At 45.3% G+C, this 15,000-nt stretch overlaps 1 protein-coding gene across 1 annotated transcript in view; it reads right to left on the bottom strand.

Annotated features, from left to right (window-relative positions):
• The window catches only part of LOC310789333 (protocadherin-15-like), a gene marked incomplete at both ends in the record, with an annotated part of 198,913 nt that overhangs the window by 155,795 nt on the left and 28,118 nt on the right, over positions 1–15,000 (bottom strand). Inside the window, 2 exons of the mRNA XM_083650951.1 lie at positions 7,867–7,932; positions 9,392–9,406. Of these exons, the coding sequence (XP_083507077.1) occupies positions 7,867–7,932; positions 9,392–9,406 (81 nt within the window). The remainder of the gene's footprint in view (positions 1–7,866; positions 7,933–9,391; positions 9,407–15,000) is intronic.

The raw sequence follows: 15,000 nt of genomic DNA, 5'->3' as shown, positions 1-15,000 counted from the left end.
CTTACTGTATTAGTTGATCATGTTATCTATGGAGTATATATGTGACAATTCATGAACATACCTACATATTGTCAGATTAATTTTGCCTCCAGGTGATGAGAATCGGGGGTGTGGAACAGGAAGCAAACGTAATCTGTTAAGCATCTACCGTACAGACAAAACAAAACAGTTGAATGTCAAATAGGCTGTTGAAATGTTACAAAGACACTGTGTAGACTCTCTGTAGAAGCCAGGTCTGAAGAGAGTAGAGACAGAGGCGAGGCAAGGACATGGTTTCCCCAGAAGTGTGTACTGTTCCATCAGATGAATGATTCATGGAGGCACATGTCACGACAGGAGAACGGACGTAAAAGCAGTCATGTAATGCAAAGTGTAACTGTCAGAGCGATATCTTACGCTCAGTGCAAAGGCAAGTGAAAGATCTTTGCTAGTTTCTAGCACTCAACATCTCCCTTTTTTTATTTTAATTACCACTGGATCACTGAAACACGTCCTTTGATGTACTGACCCAGTGGATCACTGAAACACGTCCTTTGATGTACTGACCCAGTGGTCATTAAGAGAAAAAAAAGTTAGATTTTGAGTGCTAGAAACTAGCAAAGACTTTGCATTTGCTCTTGCTTTGGGTGTAAGATATGGCCCAAGGACTGCCTGACATTACCAGTGCCAGTACCAATCAAGTCTCAGGTCTAGTTTACACGACAACGCTCCCCGCATAAAACAGAAAACTTTTGTTGCGTTTGGGCCTTCTGTTTCCATGACAACGGCGTTAAGGCCTGAAAACGCAAAAAAGTGAAACTAGCTAGGTTCAAGTGGAAGACAATGAAAGACAATATAGGAGCATTCAACTAGTCCATAGCCTTATGGCACAAGTGAATCTTAGACCTTGGTTTAGTCCTATGAAGCTACATCAATCCCACTAAAAATAGAAAGAATACCGGAACCTAGGCACTTTTACCTCCAAAATAAAAGCTCTAATTTATTATTGGGTAAAAACATTAAAAAACAGTCGACTCACTATGGGTTAAAATAGACTTTTCGAAGGCAGCAGATATTCCTCCAATTTGTCTGTGTTCTGTGTATTTCGGATCACACACAATTCTTTTTACAATATGCATCAATAAAGCTATTACTTTACTTAATTGCCATTATTGTGAAGGTTCTAACCGGAAGCTTCCGTTTTACTCTAGCTGACTTGACACTGCTTGGAGTTGGTGATGATGACATTTGCGGTTCCAGTCTGCACACAAATCGTTATCACAAACACTGTGTATAAACAGGGAATCAAAGGCCAGAACGCAATGACAGTTTGCCGTTTTATGCAGAGACCGTGGCCTCAGTTGAAGTCTCTTAATATCCAATTTGTTTTTTTTTGTTTGTTTTTCTCTATTTTATCATTTCAACAGAAATAGCCAATGCTGTTAATACTATACTGAATATCAGTAGTGCATCCGAGGCAACAATACAGCTTTTTGACAGGGTCCTGTCATTCTTGCTATGACAGCAGTAAATACCTTCTGGCATATATTTCAATAACCAAAATTACCATTTTATGTTGTTTCGTTATAATATCAGCATACACTTCCAGTATATCTGACAATTTGCCTCAAACACATCAAATTTCATTCAAAATTGCATTCAAACGCCCCACTAAATGCTGAAGTGTCCTCCTCCAATGTGCCCAGGAACAGGCTCTAATAAGTGTGTTATCTTCTCCCGCTCGACTTGATTAAGGCTTAATAGGATTCACATGCCCCAAACACTGCATTGTCCTTTAACACTGCTATCAGCACCGTTTCCTTTCCTCGGCAGGTTATCTGCTTCAGCTACAGCACAGCGGCTAGGCCTATAGCCCTCATACTCATTAGCGGAAAGCTCGAAGAATTACTGTGCTAAAGGTGCACTGATGAAAGCAAACTCTCAGTCAAGGAAGCTTTTTTCTATGTTTATGTGAATTGGTTCAATTAGTCACTTGATATCAGGTGTCCAAGAGGTCATGTTTTAGCCTGGTTAAATCCATCCGGATCCCTGAACTCGCATTCTGTTTGGTTCTGCGGTGCCATCTGGACCCAGTCAGTTCAGTGCGTGGAGTATGTGTTTGCCTTGACAGACAACTCCTTCAGCCAATCAGCGTTGCCAAATCATGTCCTTCAGCCAATCAGCGTCAGATCCAGTCATACACAAATCCACACGGAAGGATGGTGAAACGTCTTTTCCGCTGAGAAAGTCCGCTGCTGCATACTCCTGTCCTGTTCTTGTTGTTATTGAGGCTATTTCTGCAGTAACTGCATTTATGGCTGTGTAAGTACCGTAAATTCCGGACTATAAGACGCACCGGTGTATAAGCCGCGGGACCAAAATTGACTATTTTTTTCTTCTATAAGCCGCACCGGACTATAAGCCGCGGGTGTTTTGATGTTTAATTACCATATGAAAGGGTTCGTGCACAGAGAGGAATGTCGGGAAAGAGATCGCTGTTTGGGGAAGCTCCCATTTATTAACATTTCAACAAAACAAAACAAAAGTCAGGTCACTAATCCCCAGACAAAATCACACAACAATAGGCTACCGTATATGTGCAGCAAACCTGTAACCAGAGAAGTCAAGTCACTAATCCTCGTCTTCCTCTTCTTCCTGCGTACTGAAACCACCAAAGTCCTCATCTTCAGTGTCGGAAACGAACAGGTTCAGGGTGGCTTCGTCAACCACTCTCCTCTCTCCTTCAGGTGCCATGGCACGAGTCCGATACCTCACGAGTCCGACACCTCACGAGTCCGAAAAAAGAGGCTAACTTCCCCCAGACCCTAACCCAAAACCTAACCTCTCCCACCCCCACGCCTAAACCTAACATCCCCCAGACCCTAACCCAAAACCTAACCTCTCCCACCCCCACGCCTAAACCTAACCTCCCCCAGACCCTAACCCAAAACCATGAGGTGTCGGACTCGTGAGGTATCGGACTCGTGAGGTATCGGACTAGGGGGCAGTCCCCGTGGCGTCATCCTCTTCATCCCGCAGCAGTCCAGCGTTTTGGAACCCGTTGGTAATTGTGGATGTTTTCACACTCCTATAATATTCCGTGATCTTCCTTTGTGTGAATTCGCCGAAGTTTGTGATTTTCTCCTGATAGTCGGGAGGGAGTTGTTCAGTAGTTCTCCCCCGGACGGACAGTCCCTTTTGCCCAGGTTACGCGCGGCTGCTCTGTTTGATCGGCGGCTGCTCTCTTTTAATGCGAGATTGACTGCTTTCAACTTGAAAGCTGCCTCGTGTGAATTTCTGCGTACCTTCCCCATGGTAAGTGAGAGTGTTGCTTCTACTGCTCGTCTTGTTGTGAATATTCCTTGATCTTCCTTTGTGTGAATTCGCCGAAGTTTGTGATTTTCTCCTGGTAGTCGGGGGAGGGAGTTGTTGCCCGAGTGGCCGTTTGCTTACCGTAATTACCATATGTAAGTGGTCACGCACAGAGGGGATTGTCGGGAAGAGATGGCTGTTTGAGGAAGCTCCCATTTACCGTATTACAACATTTCAACAAAACAACATAACACAACACCACCGTTGTTTATTTTTACAGTGCACACAGTGTCCGCGGTGTGGTGAAAAGAGGGCAAGAGAGGAAATTAAAACAGAAGTGGATTTATAGTTAGAAAGAGTGCTAAAAAAGAGAGATTTTTTTTTTTTTTTTTTTTTTTTTCTGAAAAAATCCATAGATAAGACGCACCGTTATATAAGCCGCAGGGGCCAAAAAACGGGAAAAAAGCCGCGGCTTATAGTCCGGAATTTACGGTAAACCTGACAAACGTTGACGTTACTGCGCGAGCCGGAGACCCACGGAGGCAGCCATGACTGTTTTTCCAGCAGTGTTCCTGTCTGATTGGCTGGTTACGATGTCAACTACGAGGCAGGTCCCTGATTGGAACGCGCACTTTGTAGTTTCTGAAAACGCCCCGCCCCGGGCTGGAGGAAAGTTACGGAACAAAACAGAACGTGAGTTCACGGATCTGGATGCTTTTAACCAGGCTAGTCATGTTTAAGGTCAAGTATAAATTTCAAAGACTGTCTGATACTATCATCTGTATCTTCTCAACCCGTGGAGTATATTACTTTCACTATCTCATTCAAGTGTATGTCAGCCTTGCTCATAGACGCAAATGTTTTATCGGTCTCTCGAGTGAATCCACCTAGGCATACGCAGCACATGAAAGAGTGTTAGCTTGAATTATTTTTAATAAACCTTCAGCAGCACTCGTCTGTGATTTCCTATGAGCTGTTGCTCAATATGCATGAGGGAGAAAGGATCCTCACACGCTTCAGGCAACAGCTGATACAAATCAGGAATTTGCGGAGACAAGATAAAAGCTGGGAGACGGCATTCTCATTTATGGACCCTGTTGATTTCCCACTGCTGTTGTAGGAAGCATCCAGTCAATGAGAAAATGTGCCCTATCTCTCTTTCCTCTCTCCTTAACTGCAGCAGCCCCCTCAACTCAACTAGATAGAAATCTCTTCAATCCGATGAACCGCTCTTGGATTTGGCTCATAGGCTGAATAAGCAGAGGAACCTATAGAAAACAAGCTTTGTTTTCCCAATCGAGATCTACTCTTTGAAGTGAGTGAGAGTTGATGTGTTGTGTCTGGCACCTGTCAGTGGGCCTGCAGAAGCAGCAGCCTGGATAAATGAAACATGGTATGCTTCATTTGAGCAACATGGCTTGCCATCCTCCCATGACCATCCCTCCATGACCATCCCCCCATGACCATCCCCCCATGACCATCCCCCCATGACCATCTCCCCATGACCATCCTCCCATGACCATCCCCCCATGACCATCCCCCCATGACCATCCCCCCATGACCATCCCCCCATGGCCATCCTCCCATGACCACCCTCCATGACCATCCCCCATGACCATGCCCCATGACCATCCCCCCATGACCATCCCCCCATGACCATCCCCCATGACCATCCCCCCATGACCATCCTCCCATGACCATCCCCCCATGACCATCCCCCCATGACCATCTCCCCATGACCATCCCCCCATGACCATCCCCCCATGACCATCCCCCCATGACCATCTCCCCATGACCATCCCCCCATGACCATCCTCCCATGACCATCCCCCCATGACCATCCCCCCATGACCATCTCCCCATGACCATCCCCCCATGACCATCTCCCCATGACCATCTCCCCATGACCATCCCCCATGACCATCCGTTTCTCTACAGAGAAACCCTCTCGACTAAAACATAGCATCCCCCATGACCATCCCCCCAAGACCACCCCCCCATGACCATCCCCCCATGACCATCCGTTTCTATACAGAGAAACCCTCCCGACCAAAACATAGCAAGCTGTAATGAGAAAAAAGTAAGAACCAAGAAAAAGGCTTATTTCACAATGTCTTTGCCAAGGTCTGTTGTCTTAACCGACTCAAATATAATTAAACCCCAGACGATCAATACATGAACAACTGTTGATAAAACCGCTTCTTCACACTACTGTTGCAAATGTTATGTTTCTTAGCAATAGACCTCTGCCACGGGTGCTGGATGATATTATGGGTAAAATCAATATCATGATAATCATAAGGATCTTTCTCAATATCAATCTATATCATGGTATGGTTCATCTATGCAAAATCACATTCAATAATCAAATGAATGTTCATCTCATTGAACCAAATGGTAATGTTAGGTGTGTGATGTCAAACAAAACTGAAATATTCAAATAATATTTCTACCCTACTTCATTTTATCAGAGTTTTTCAGTAAAATGGGCTCGTCATCATCAATTTAGACAGCAGAAATGTGTGTCACGATATAAAAATATCTTCATATCATCATGATATGGTTCCACTGAAAGACGATAAATGATCAAATCTAATTATCGCCCATACCAGCCCAACATGGCATCCTCTACTATCTTGGCTTGGAAAAGGCGAGAGAAGGTTTATTTTGTATTTTTCTGACCCTGAGCAGAGAAAGCCAGACAGACGGGTGATTACGTTGTTTGTTTTCCCATTCGCTGACATGAATGGATATGAAAGCGAATGGGCAGAAAAGATGGAATCTCATTATGTGTCATTTGTACGGTTTGTGCGAGACAGAAGGGGAAGAGACGGGACACATTTAGACGGATAATTGCTTGGGTCAATAAGGACGTGTTGCCTGTTTTACATTCCATTATGTGGAGGCCTTTCATCACCGGCAGAGAAATCAAAGGACGCGCGGGCCAGAAGAGACCCGTATCCCAGGTAAACGAGCGCTTTATGAGGAAGATGAGCACAAATCCCTCGCAGACAGAGCAGCCGCGCGTTTGGGCCGAGGGGGACGCTTTGGCATGCGAGTCCCCCACCGCCGTGCACGTTTCCCCCCGCCGGCAATCAATCACAGACCCAAATCTCAGCCACACACACGGACAGGCAGGGGAGGCGGGATGACAGCCCACAATGGAAGCTATAGAGTTGAAGAATGGGAGCCTCACCTGACACACAGCCACGCAATTAAGCTCTTGGGATGCAAAATTATACACACAAGGATGCTGCGCGCACACACATTATCTCTCTCTCACTCACACACACACACACACACACACACACACACACACACACACACACACACACACACAGTATCTCTCTCTCTCTCACACACACACACACAGTATCTCTCTCTCTCTCACACACACACACACACACACACACACACACACACACACACACACACACACACACACACAGCTGTGCCTCCAGTCCATACTGTAGCTAGCAGCACAGTGGAGCATCTGTGAGAGAGTATTTGTAATTGTATAAACAACAAGCTCTGAGATGCATCTTCAGAGAGCGCTGCTCATTAAACCCCGTTAACCTGGAGTACTAATATCTGCTGGGGACAAACACACACCTGCTCCGCATCCCCCCACTGAACGCACAGTGTCTAGCTCCTCCCACACCAGCAGGCAGCACTCCCCAAATATATCCAAACTCGCACGCACGCACGCACGCACGCACGCACGCACGCACACACACACACACACACACACACACACACACACACACACACACACACACACACACACACACACACACACACACACACACACACACACACACACACACACACACACACACACACACACACACACACACACACACACACACACACACACACACACACTCCGACAACAAGATACAGATGGCACACCACAAAAGCCCATCACCGGAAAGAGCCCACAAAGGGGAGTCCTGTGCTGTGCGGTGCTGCTGCAGGCCGGGTACACGTAAAGACAGCCTGCGCCGACAGCAAACTACCGCTACTCATTAAAAGAGCCCCATGTCAAGTCTCTATGCCACACACCATCTGTACTCAGTCTCACACACACGCACGCACGCACGCACGCACACACACACACACACACACACACACACACACACACACACACACACACACGCACACACACACACACACACACAGACAGACAGACACACACTCACACACACACACACAGCTGCTTTGCCCAGGGCGACCAAAACAAATACACCAACAACAACAACAAAAAATATATAATATATATATATATATTGTTTCTTCTTTTCTTTTATAAGTCGAATCCAAAATGTGTGACACAACATTTCCTAAACAACCGTAATGTCCCAAGAGGATGCCTTCAGTGGAAGTATTCATAGCTAACAAAATGCTGTACAGTCGCAGTAGGGCCAGTTTGCTTATGCATTGCATTAGCAAAGATTGTATTACTGAGACAATCCCAACAGTGTAACGCATGTCACCTGAGCCTCACAGTGTGGAATACAGAATGAAGCGGCACAGACAGACCCAGGTGGGCCGCTGCTGCCTGCTGCTACGTACCGTTAGGGCTCTCCTCGTCGATGGTCACGATGGTCGCCGGGGGGCCTGACCGCGACAGCTTACACTCTGCGTAAGCAAAGAGAAAAGGCACACTTTACTTTGGAGTTATAATTGGAGTTCAATAAATGTCATCTTTCCGAAATAAAGAAAGTACATTGCAATCGCAAGTCCACTTTCACGGCAGCTTATGAAAATGACTGCATAGCCTACCGTGCAAAGTAGAATAATTACAATTAGCTTGCTGCTGTGATATTTAAGCTACACGGGGGTTGAATAATATGCAGATGTCACCTGTTTCAAAGTAGGCTACCCTAGTGTCCTCCAGTAAGAGAGTGGCGTCAGCGGAGGACCAAAATGCGAGACTCATTAGCCAATGAACAGCCAGGAATGGGTCTCGCGCTACTTTTGCATGCTAAAATAAAGCTGATAATGTACAATTTGATTCAAGGGATGAAAAACCCTTTCAGAGTACAACACAAACTGTCTATTTTGCTGCAACACGACAATGCTGCTTTTTTTTTACTCAAGAGTTCCACTCTCTACTTCCTGGAAACAAACTGGTCCATTGGAGTGAATGGAGATGTCGGAACTCTTCTATTATACGGCTCTGGGCTACCCTATTGCCGCCACCTGTCATTGCAGACAGGAAGTGTGTTTCTTTGGCTGCTGGTTCAGTGAGCTTTGGTCGTAGAGTGATAAGACAAATAGCAGTGCAATCTGTGGATTCTCAGCTTTCATTTGACATCTTGTTAGACTCTTACTTATCTTATCTTATCTTACTTATCTTGTTAGACTCTTACTGGTGCAAACAAACGAGAAAAATACAACCAGCAGCAGTACTTTTGCAGCAATAGGGTATTTCGAAACAGGGGCCATCTGCATACAGATAACAATGCAAGGACAACATTGCAAAGAGCCCATCTGAAGTACAGTAACTAACTGTAAATATCTCATTGCTCTGAGGTAATGAGGCTCAAAAGAACGTCTGTTCTGTGTCTATCTGTGGAGCCATAAGCCGTCACACTGACACATCGATGACTGCTACTGTACGACGGCGGTGGGCGAGAACGGGACTGCACGACACGGACACGACACGATGCAGACAAACAGGGTGGCCGATGCATGTGGGGACATCATGAGCAGAGCCGACTAGATCAGCTTCACAGATGGAGGAGGGTCACCACAGCTAGACGCTATGAGCACACGAGCCACAGGTAATGGCAGCTCGACAGACAGCGGCAGATGGGACAGACGGAGAGGTGGAGAGAGCATGGGAGGGGGGAGAGAGAGAGAGAGAGGGGCGTGTGCCGGGGGAGAGGGGGGGGAGGGGGTGCAAGGCAACACGCATCAGTGCCTGAAGTGAAGGATGTTCAACTTTAAATGTGAGTCTTTCAATAGGGGAGAGAGAGATAGAGAGGAGAGAGAGAGAGGAGAGAGAGAGAGAGGGAGAGGGAGGGTAGAGAGAGAATGCAGAAATAGAATTAAATGAAAGCAAAATGGAGACAACAGATGTTTGCCCTCTTACCCTCGTACTGCCAGTCTGAAGAGATCAGGGGTTAGTGGAGCCAGAGGGAAGCAGAGCAGAAGCATGAAAGAAAGAAGAAGAAGCATGAAACAGTTGGTTGAGGGAGAGCGCCATTGTTAGAACAGAGAAAAAGACTATTAGAAAAAAGACATACAGTAAGGGAGAGGTTGGGTGGGGGAGGAAAGAGAAGTCTTCACTGGAGAAATAGTCCCACGTTACAATCATGGCCAGCAGATCTCTCCTGCCAGCTGACGTTATTCCACGTGAGAGGTAGTGGGGAGCATTGCAAACAATGAACCAATTGGAAAAGTAAACACTTTTTTTTCTTCAAGGTAATGAAGTGTTATGCAGACTGTGAGATTTGAGCAATCTTATAAGTTTATTGCAGGCCACACTGTGGGACATGGATCTAATAAACTTGGGTACGACATCAAGTTTGATGTATGTCGACCGTACGATGATAACCTACTAAATCGCAGGTTACGACGCATGTCAATACACAAGAATAGAACGTCATCAGCATGCGCCCAACTGCGCATCAGCGTGCGCCACAGTGTCTGAGATCAACACGAATCGATGGGGAAAGAATCCAAAGAAGAGGAGAATGTGGATGCGGTTGTGGCTAGGGAAAAGAGGCCAACTTGGGACGGCAATTTTGCAAAGAGAGCGTAACGTAAGTATTTATTAGCAGCCATCTAGCTACTAGCATTTAGCGTGTACTGGCGTTTAGCATCAGTGCGTCGTTTCATGCTGTATTCCTATTGGTTGGTAAGTAGACGGGCCGTAGCAGCAGACACATTGTGAGATTGTCAGCCTACATTTCTAGCAGTCAGAATTTGTCCCAGCAGGGTACTGTATCTTTGATCACAAGACTGTGACAACTGTCTCACTGCGCGACGCACGACCAGCGGTTTGGAGCCACGACCAAAAGACGTCACCACGTTTCTTTTACGTCGGTAATCTTTCGTCTGGGACAGCTCAAAATCACACAGTGCCTACCGGCTTTTAGTGTGTCTTCCTGGAAAAGAAGGCATAACAGCCTGACAGCACACTGGAACCCAACCATACACACGAAAGTCTCTTTCTCTGTTTCACTCTCTCTATCTATCTATCTTGTAAGATAGGGAGACACGAGCCCCCTGCTGTCAGCTGGTGTCCTGTTACATGACATGTCATCAGAGAGGGTTCAGCACCAAAGAGACGGATATTGACACCGCATCAACAGTCATCACTCTAGGGTTTCCCAGCAGCCTGCTGTTGCCGAACGCACCTTCAATTGCGCATCTAAGCACCTGTTGCCGGGTGCAAAACAGCGGATAGTTTTTCCTATCAAATATGCATGCCCATGAGCCCCACGCTAATGTGGTTTAAAAGTGCATATTAATCAGAGATAAAACCCCAGGATGCAATGTTGCTCTCATTTTAATTAAGGCCTTTTGCAAAGTGCAGGTACGCATGGTGATTAGCAATTAAATGGCGAGGAAAACCTCAGGCCACAACATGAAATCTTTCATTCAAGGAACAATCAATTGCATATTCATTTCCTTGTTCCTTCCAATTTGAGTTTGTTTCAGGAACAGGACAGGTCAATGTTCTTTTGAAATGTGTCAAGTGTAAAGAGCTAATCCAGACTGAGGCTGCATTTTACATGCATGTAACGCATCAGAGCTTGGCTCCGTAATGAACCGGACCGGCTGTGTGAAAATCCATTCTCAGTATGAAAGAATCTGCTGGGAAGCATGCAGTATATCTTCCCTCATCGAAAAGCCTTTGGGAGCAATTGTCCATGCATATGCACACTGCACGGTGCACGCACACTGCACACTGCACACTGCACACTGCACACTGCACACTGCACACTGCACACTGCACACTGCACACTGCACGGCTCATTTCTATGGTGGACTCACTATTCGGGTTTTGAGTCCTGTGATTTTATAGCAAGTAGAACAAGTTCTGCTGAAGAGAAAGCAGGATGAAGAGCTTCCTTTGATAGTGACAAAATTATCAGAGCAAGCAGGTCACACCTCACAATCTGAGACATCAACAACATGCAACGTGAAAATAACTATATTATGCAAATCTGCCCTGACACAATATATTCTGTGCAAAGTAGAAAGTGTGTGCATAGGTGTGTGTGTGTGTGTGTGTGTGTGTGTGTGTGTGTGCGTGCGTGTGTGCACGTGTGTGCGTGCGTGTGTGTGTTTGTGTGTGTGTGTCTGTGTGTGTAATAAAAGTTACTTGTAGAGTACTCGTTTTGAGAAGCTTTTTAAAGGATCACAGGGATTCTGTTTTGTTAGTTTGCATATGAGTGTTCAATGTGTGTGTTTGCGTGTGTGCACGCAGGCGTGTGTGTGTGTGTGTGTGTGTGTGTGTGTGTCTAAGTGGTAGTTGTGGCAGTGGGAGGGGAGGATGTCAAAAGACTGCTTTGAAGAGAAAAGGCAGAACCAAACAGAGATGATGAAAAATACCTCCTTTTGCAGTACTAGCAGTCCCCTGGTGCGATCAGAACAGCAGAAACACACCCGCACAGCCATTGAAACACACATCCTAAGTGAGCAAGTGGGTAATGTCTGTCTGTCTGTCTGTCTGTCTGTCTCAATTTTTGACCCTATCATCAGTGATGTCATCAGTGACATCATTATTGACCAAAATCATCTTATGACATCACTGATGATGTCATAGGCATTGTGACATCATCAGTGACAGTGATGTTATCAGTGATGCGAAGTTGAGCAAATGTGCGCTGCGCATGCCAATAGACCTTATTCGATTGACGTCACTCACGTACGGGCACGCCCACCATCGCCATATTGTTGACATAGCGCTGCAGTTTTAAGTGACAACCTATGTGAGAGCAGCGTTTATAGGAAGCTAGCCGCCGTTAGCGTTACCTGTATCGTTCCAATTGTGTTCGGATGGTGACCTGCGTTAGGCATGGCTGTAGTAATGACAGCAATAAAGTCCCCGTGGTTTGTTTCTATCTCTACCGTCCACAGACGTGAAGGGAGCGAGACAGAGTTTGTTTCAAATTTATTAGAAGGATAAACCCCTTGAGATGAACCATCTCGTTTTCGAGGGGGTCCTTAGCACAAATATACAGAAAGAAGACAGGTGTTACATAAAACAAACAACATACAAATACACTCATACATACACATAAAAAGCACTCCCAGGCCTAGCCACTCCCCAACCCCTTAGTCCCCAAAGATAGCATAATATATACAGTGAGAATAGATAATGTAAGTGTACACATACCCAGATAAGGTGAAATTACATGCATGAAGTATCATGAGCAAGTTGTTTCAAAATTTCAAACATAATTAGAAGCAGGAGCAGGTTGTTTGAAGATAAGTGAGGAGAGATGCCTTGAAGGAATGAAAAGATGTGATAGATCTAAGTGAGGTAGGCAAATTGTTCCAGTCAGATGGAGCTTTAAATTGAAATGCACGACGTCCAATTTCTTTGTGAATTCTAGGAACGAAAAAGAATGAATGCTCAGCATGCCTGAGACTATATGATGATCTAAATGGAATTAAGAGTTCTTTTAAGTATGAGGGATAATTAAAGAAAATACATTTAAAAACAAACTGCAGCCAGTGTGAATGTCTACGAGCCTTTAGGGATGGGAATCGAGAACCGGTTCTTGTTGAGAACCGGGTCCCAGTGGATCGATTCCTTGGAATCGTTAGCCAACGTCCTGAACGATTCCACTATCGATTCCATGCGCGATGACGTCACACGCTGCGACACGCACGCAACGCAGCCTTGTTTTGTTTCCAGCCACCATGGCGTCTAGGCAGAAGCAAAACGATGACCACAGTGCCACTTGCAATGCTTGCAAAACCTCTATTTCGTCAAAGGGGAGAAATACTAGCAATATGCAGAAACATTTGTCCACACAGCATGCAATAATTTTGGAGGAATGTCACGTTTTTGATGTGCTACGGAGTGACGATAACGTGGCTAACAGCAGCGCGGCTAACATCAGCGCGGCTAACGTTAGCGCGTCATCTGTTAATATGGAGAGTAAACTCCTCCAGACCCTGTCTATTGTGTAAACCAGATTTCACCAATACTCCATTTCCATCCATTTAATTTAGAGGATGATGACGTTCAGAGTCAGACTGGTTCAGGGGCTGGTAGTCGCTTTGGGTCAGAGGCTGCAGCGAGTACTTCTTGTGCAGCTCTAGCCCCTCCATTCACCCATCAGGGAAGAGTAAAATGACCGAGGCGAGGGTAAACGAATGTCACCGAGCAGTGAGTTTGTCTGACATGCCAGCTAAAGTAAAAAGTCCAAAGTTGCATGTTGTCATTCTAACCACTAGTTCTGTTTCATTCATTCCCACTATATATTTTCTATAGGGAGATGACAAAGATGCTCAACCCAAAATACAAACCCCCAAACAGAGCCAGTTTAACAGACACACTGATCCCTGCTTGGTATGGGATTGAAAAGAGCAATCTGATCTCAGAGCTGAATAATAATACATAATTATAATAATAATAATCTAAAAGAAAATTTATGTTAATAAACCCGTTTGTACTCTTTTTTTTTTCCCTTGCCCAATGAGAATCGATAAGAGAATCGATAAGGAATCGGATCGATAAGCAGAATCGAAAATGGAATCGGAATCGCTAAAATCTTATCAATTCCCATCCCTACGAGCCTTAGGCATTAACCAGTTAAGTGACTCATACATATGACAGTGGTGGGTTCTATAGACCAAATCACCGTGACGTCACCATGTAAACAAATTTACTTCCGGGTACCACTTGGGGAAGGCGGCAGGTTTAAATGTGCGTGTTGTCAAATAAATGCTGTCAAACCCTCTCGTTGTTTTCGGCCGACTACTTTCAATTTAAATGGTTAAACGGTTGGTAAACATGCTTGTCCGACATATCTAGCCTTCCTTCTGTGTTTGTTTTATGTAGTGTTAGCTAGCTAATAACGTTTGTTTGTCTGTCAAACTCGCTGTTTTTTTGCAGACTCGTTAACGTTACAGACAGAGCTACCGACGCCACGTTAATTTAATTTAGCGTCAAGTCTACTCTGGTCTGGTCCAACAGGTAAATTAGCTAGTCTGAGCCCTGTACTACGAAGCTAGTTTAACAGATCCGCGATAAGTCCCTTTGATCTGGTTTGACTGAACAGGATCAAAGCTATCTAGTTTAAGGATACTACGACGCTGGTTTTGTAGTCGATAACTGAAGCTGGGATCTGCCTGTGCACGCGCACGTTTTTCGCTCGTGCACAGGCGCGCGTCCACGCGAAAGAGGTGCGCTAGCCCATCACATTATGAACAGCTGAGTTGATCCACGCCCACACCCATTTCCACACCCATTTCCTCGTTCCATGAAAGCGCAGTGCATGATCAGAGTTTTAGCGGATATTTAATGTATCCGCGATTTAATGTCAGAATGAAAATCCGCGTTGGATAGTCTGCTGAAGGGCTGTCTAAAGCAGCAGCTTGTATTCACATCAGTCATTTGATTTACTTTGATCAGCGATTTCTGTCTGATACAGCTGCATACAGCAGCAACAAATGTAAATGTGTAATCTCAGTCTATACATTTCCACAATCTGTAAGCCTATTTAGACCATAGAT

The sequence above is a fragment of the Poromitra crassiceps genome (assembly GCF_964638095.1).
Source record: "Poromitra crassiceps genome assembly, chromosome: 14".
In the NCBI taxonomy this organism is placed as follows: domain Eukaryota; kingdom Metazoa; phylum Chordata; class Actinopteri; order Beryciformes; family Melamphaidae; genus Poromitra; species Poromitra crassiceps.
Note: the sequence above shows the minus strand (reverse complement) of the source record. Positions and strands in the feature narration are given on the sequence as shown.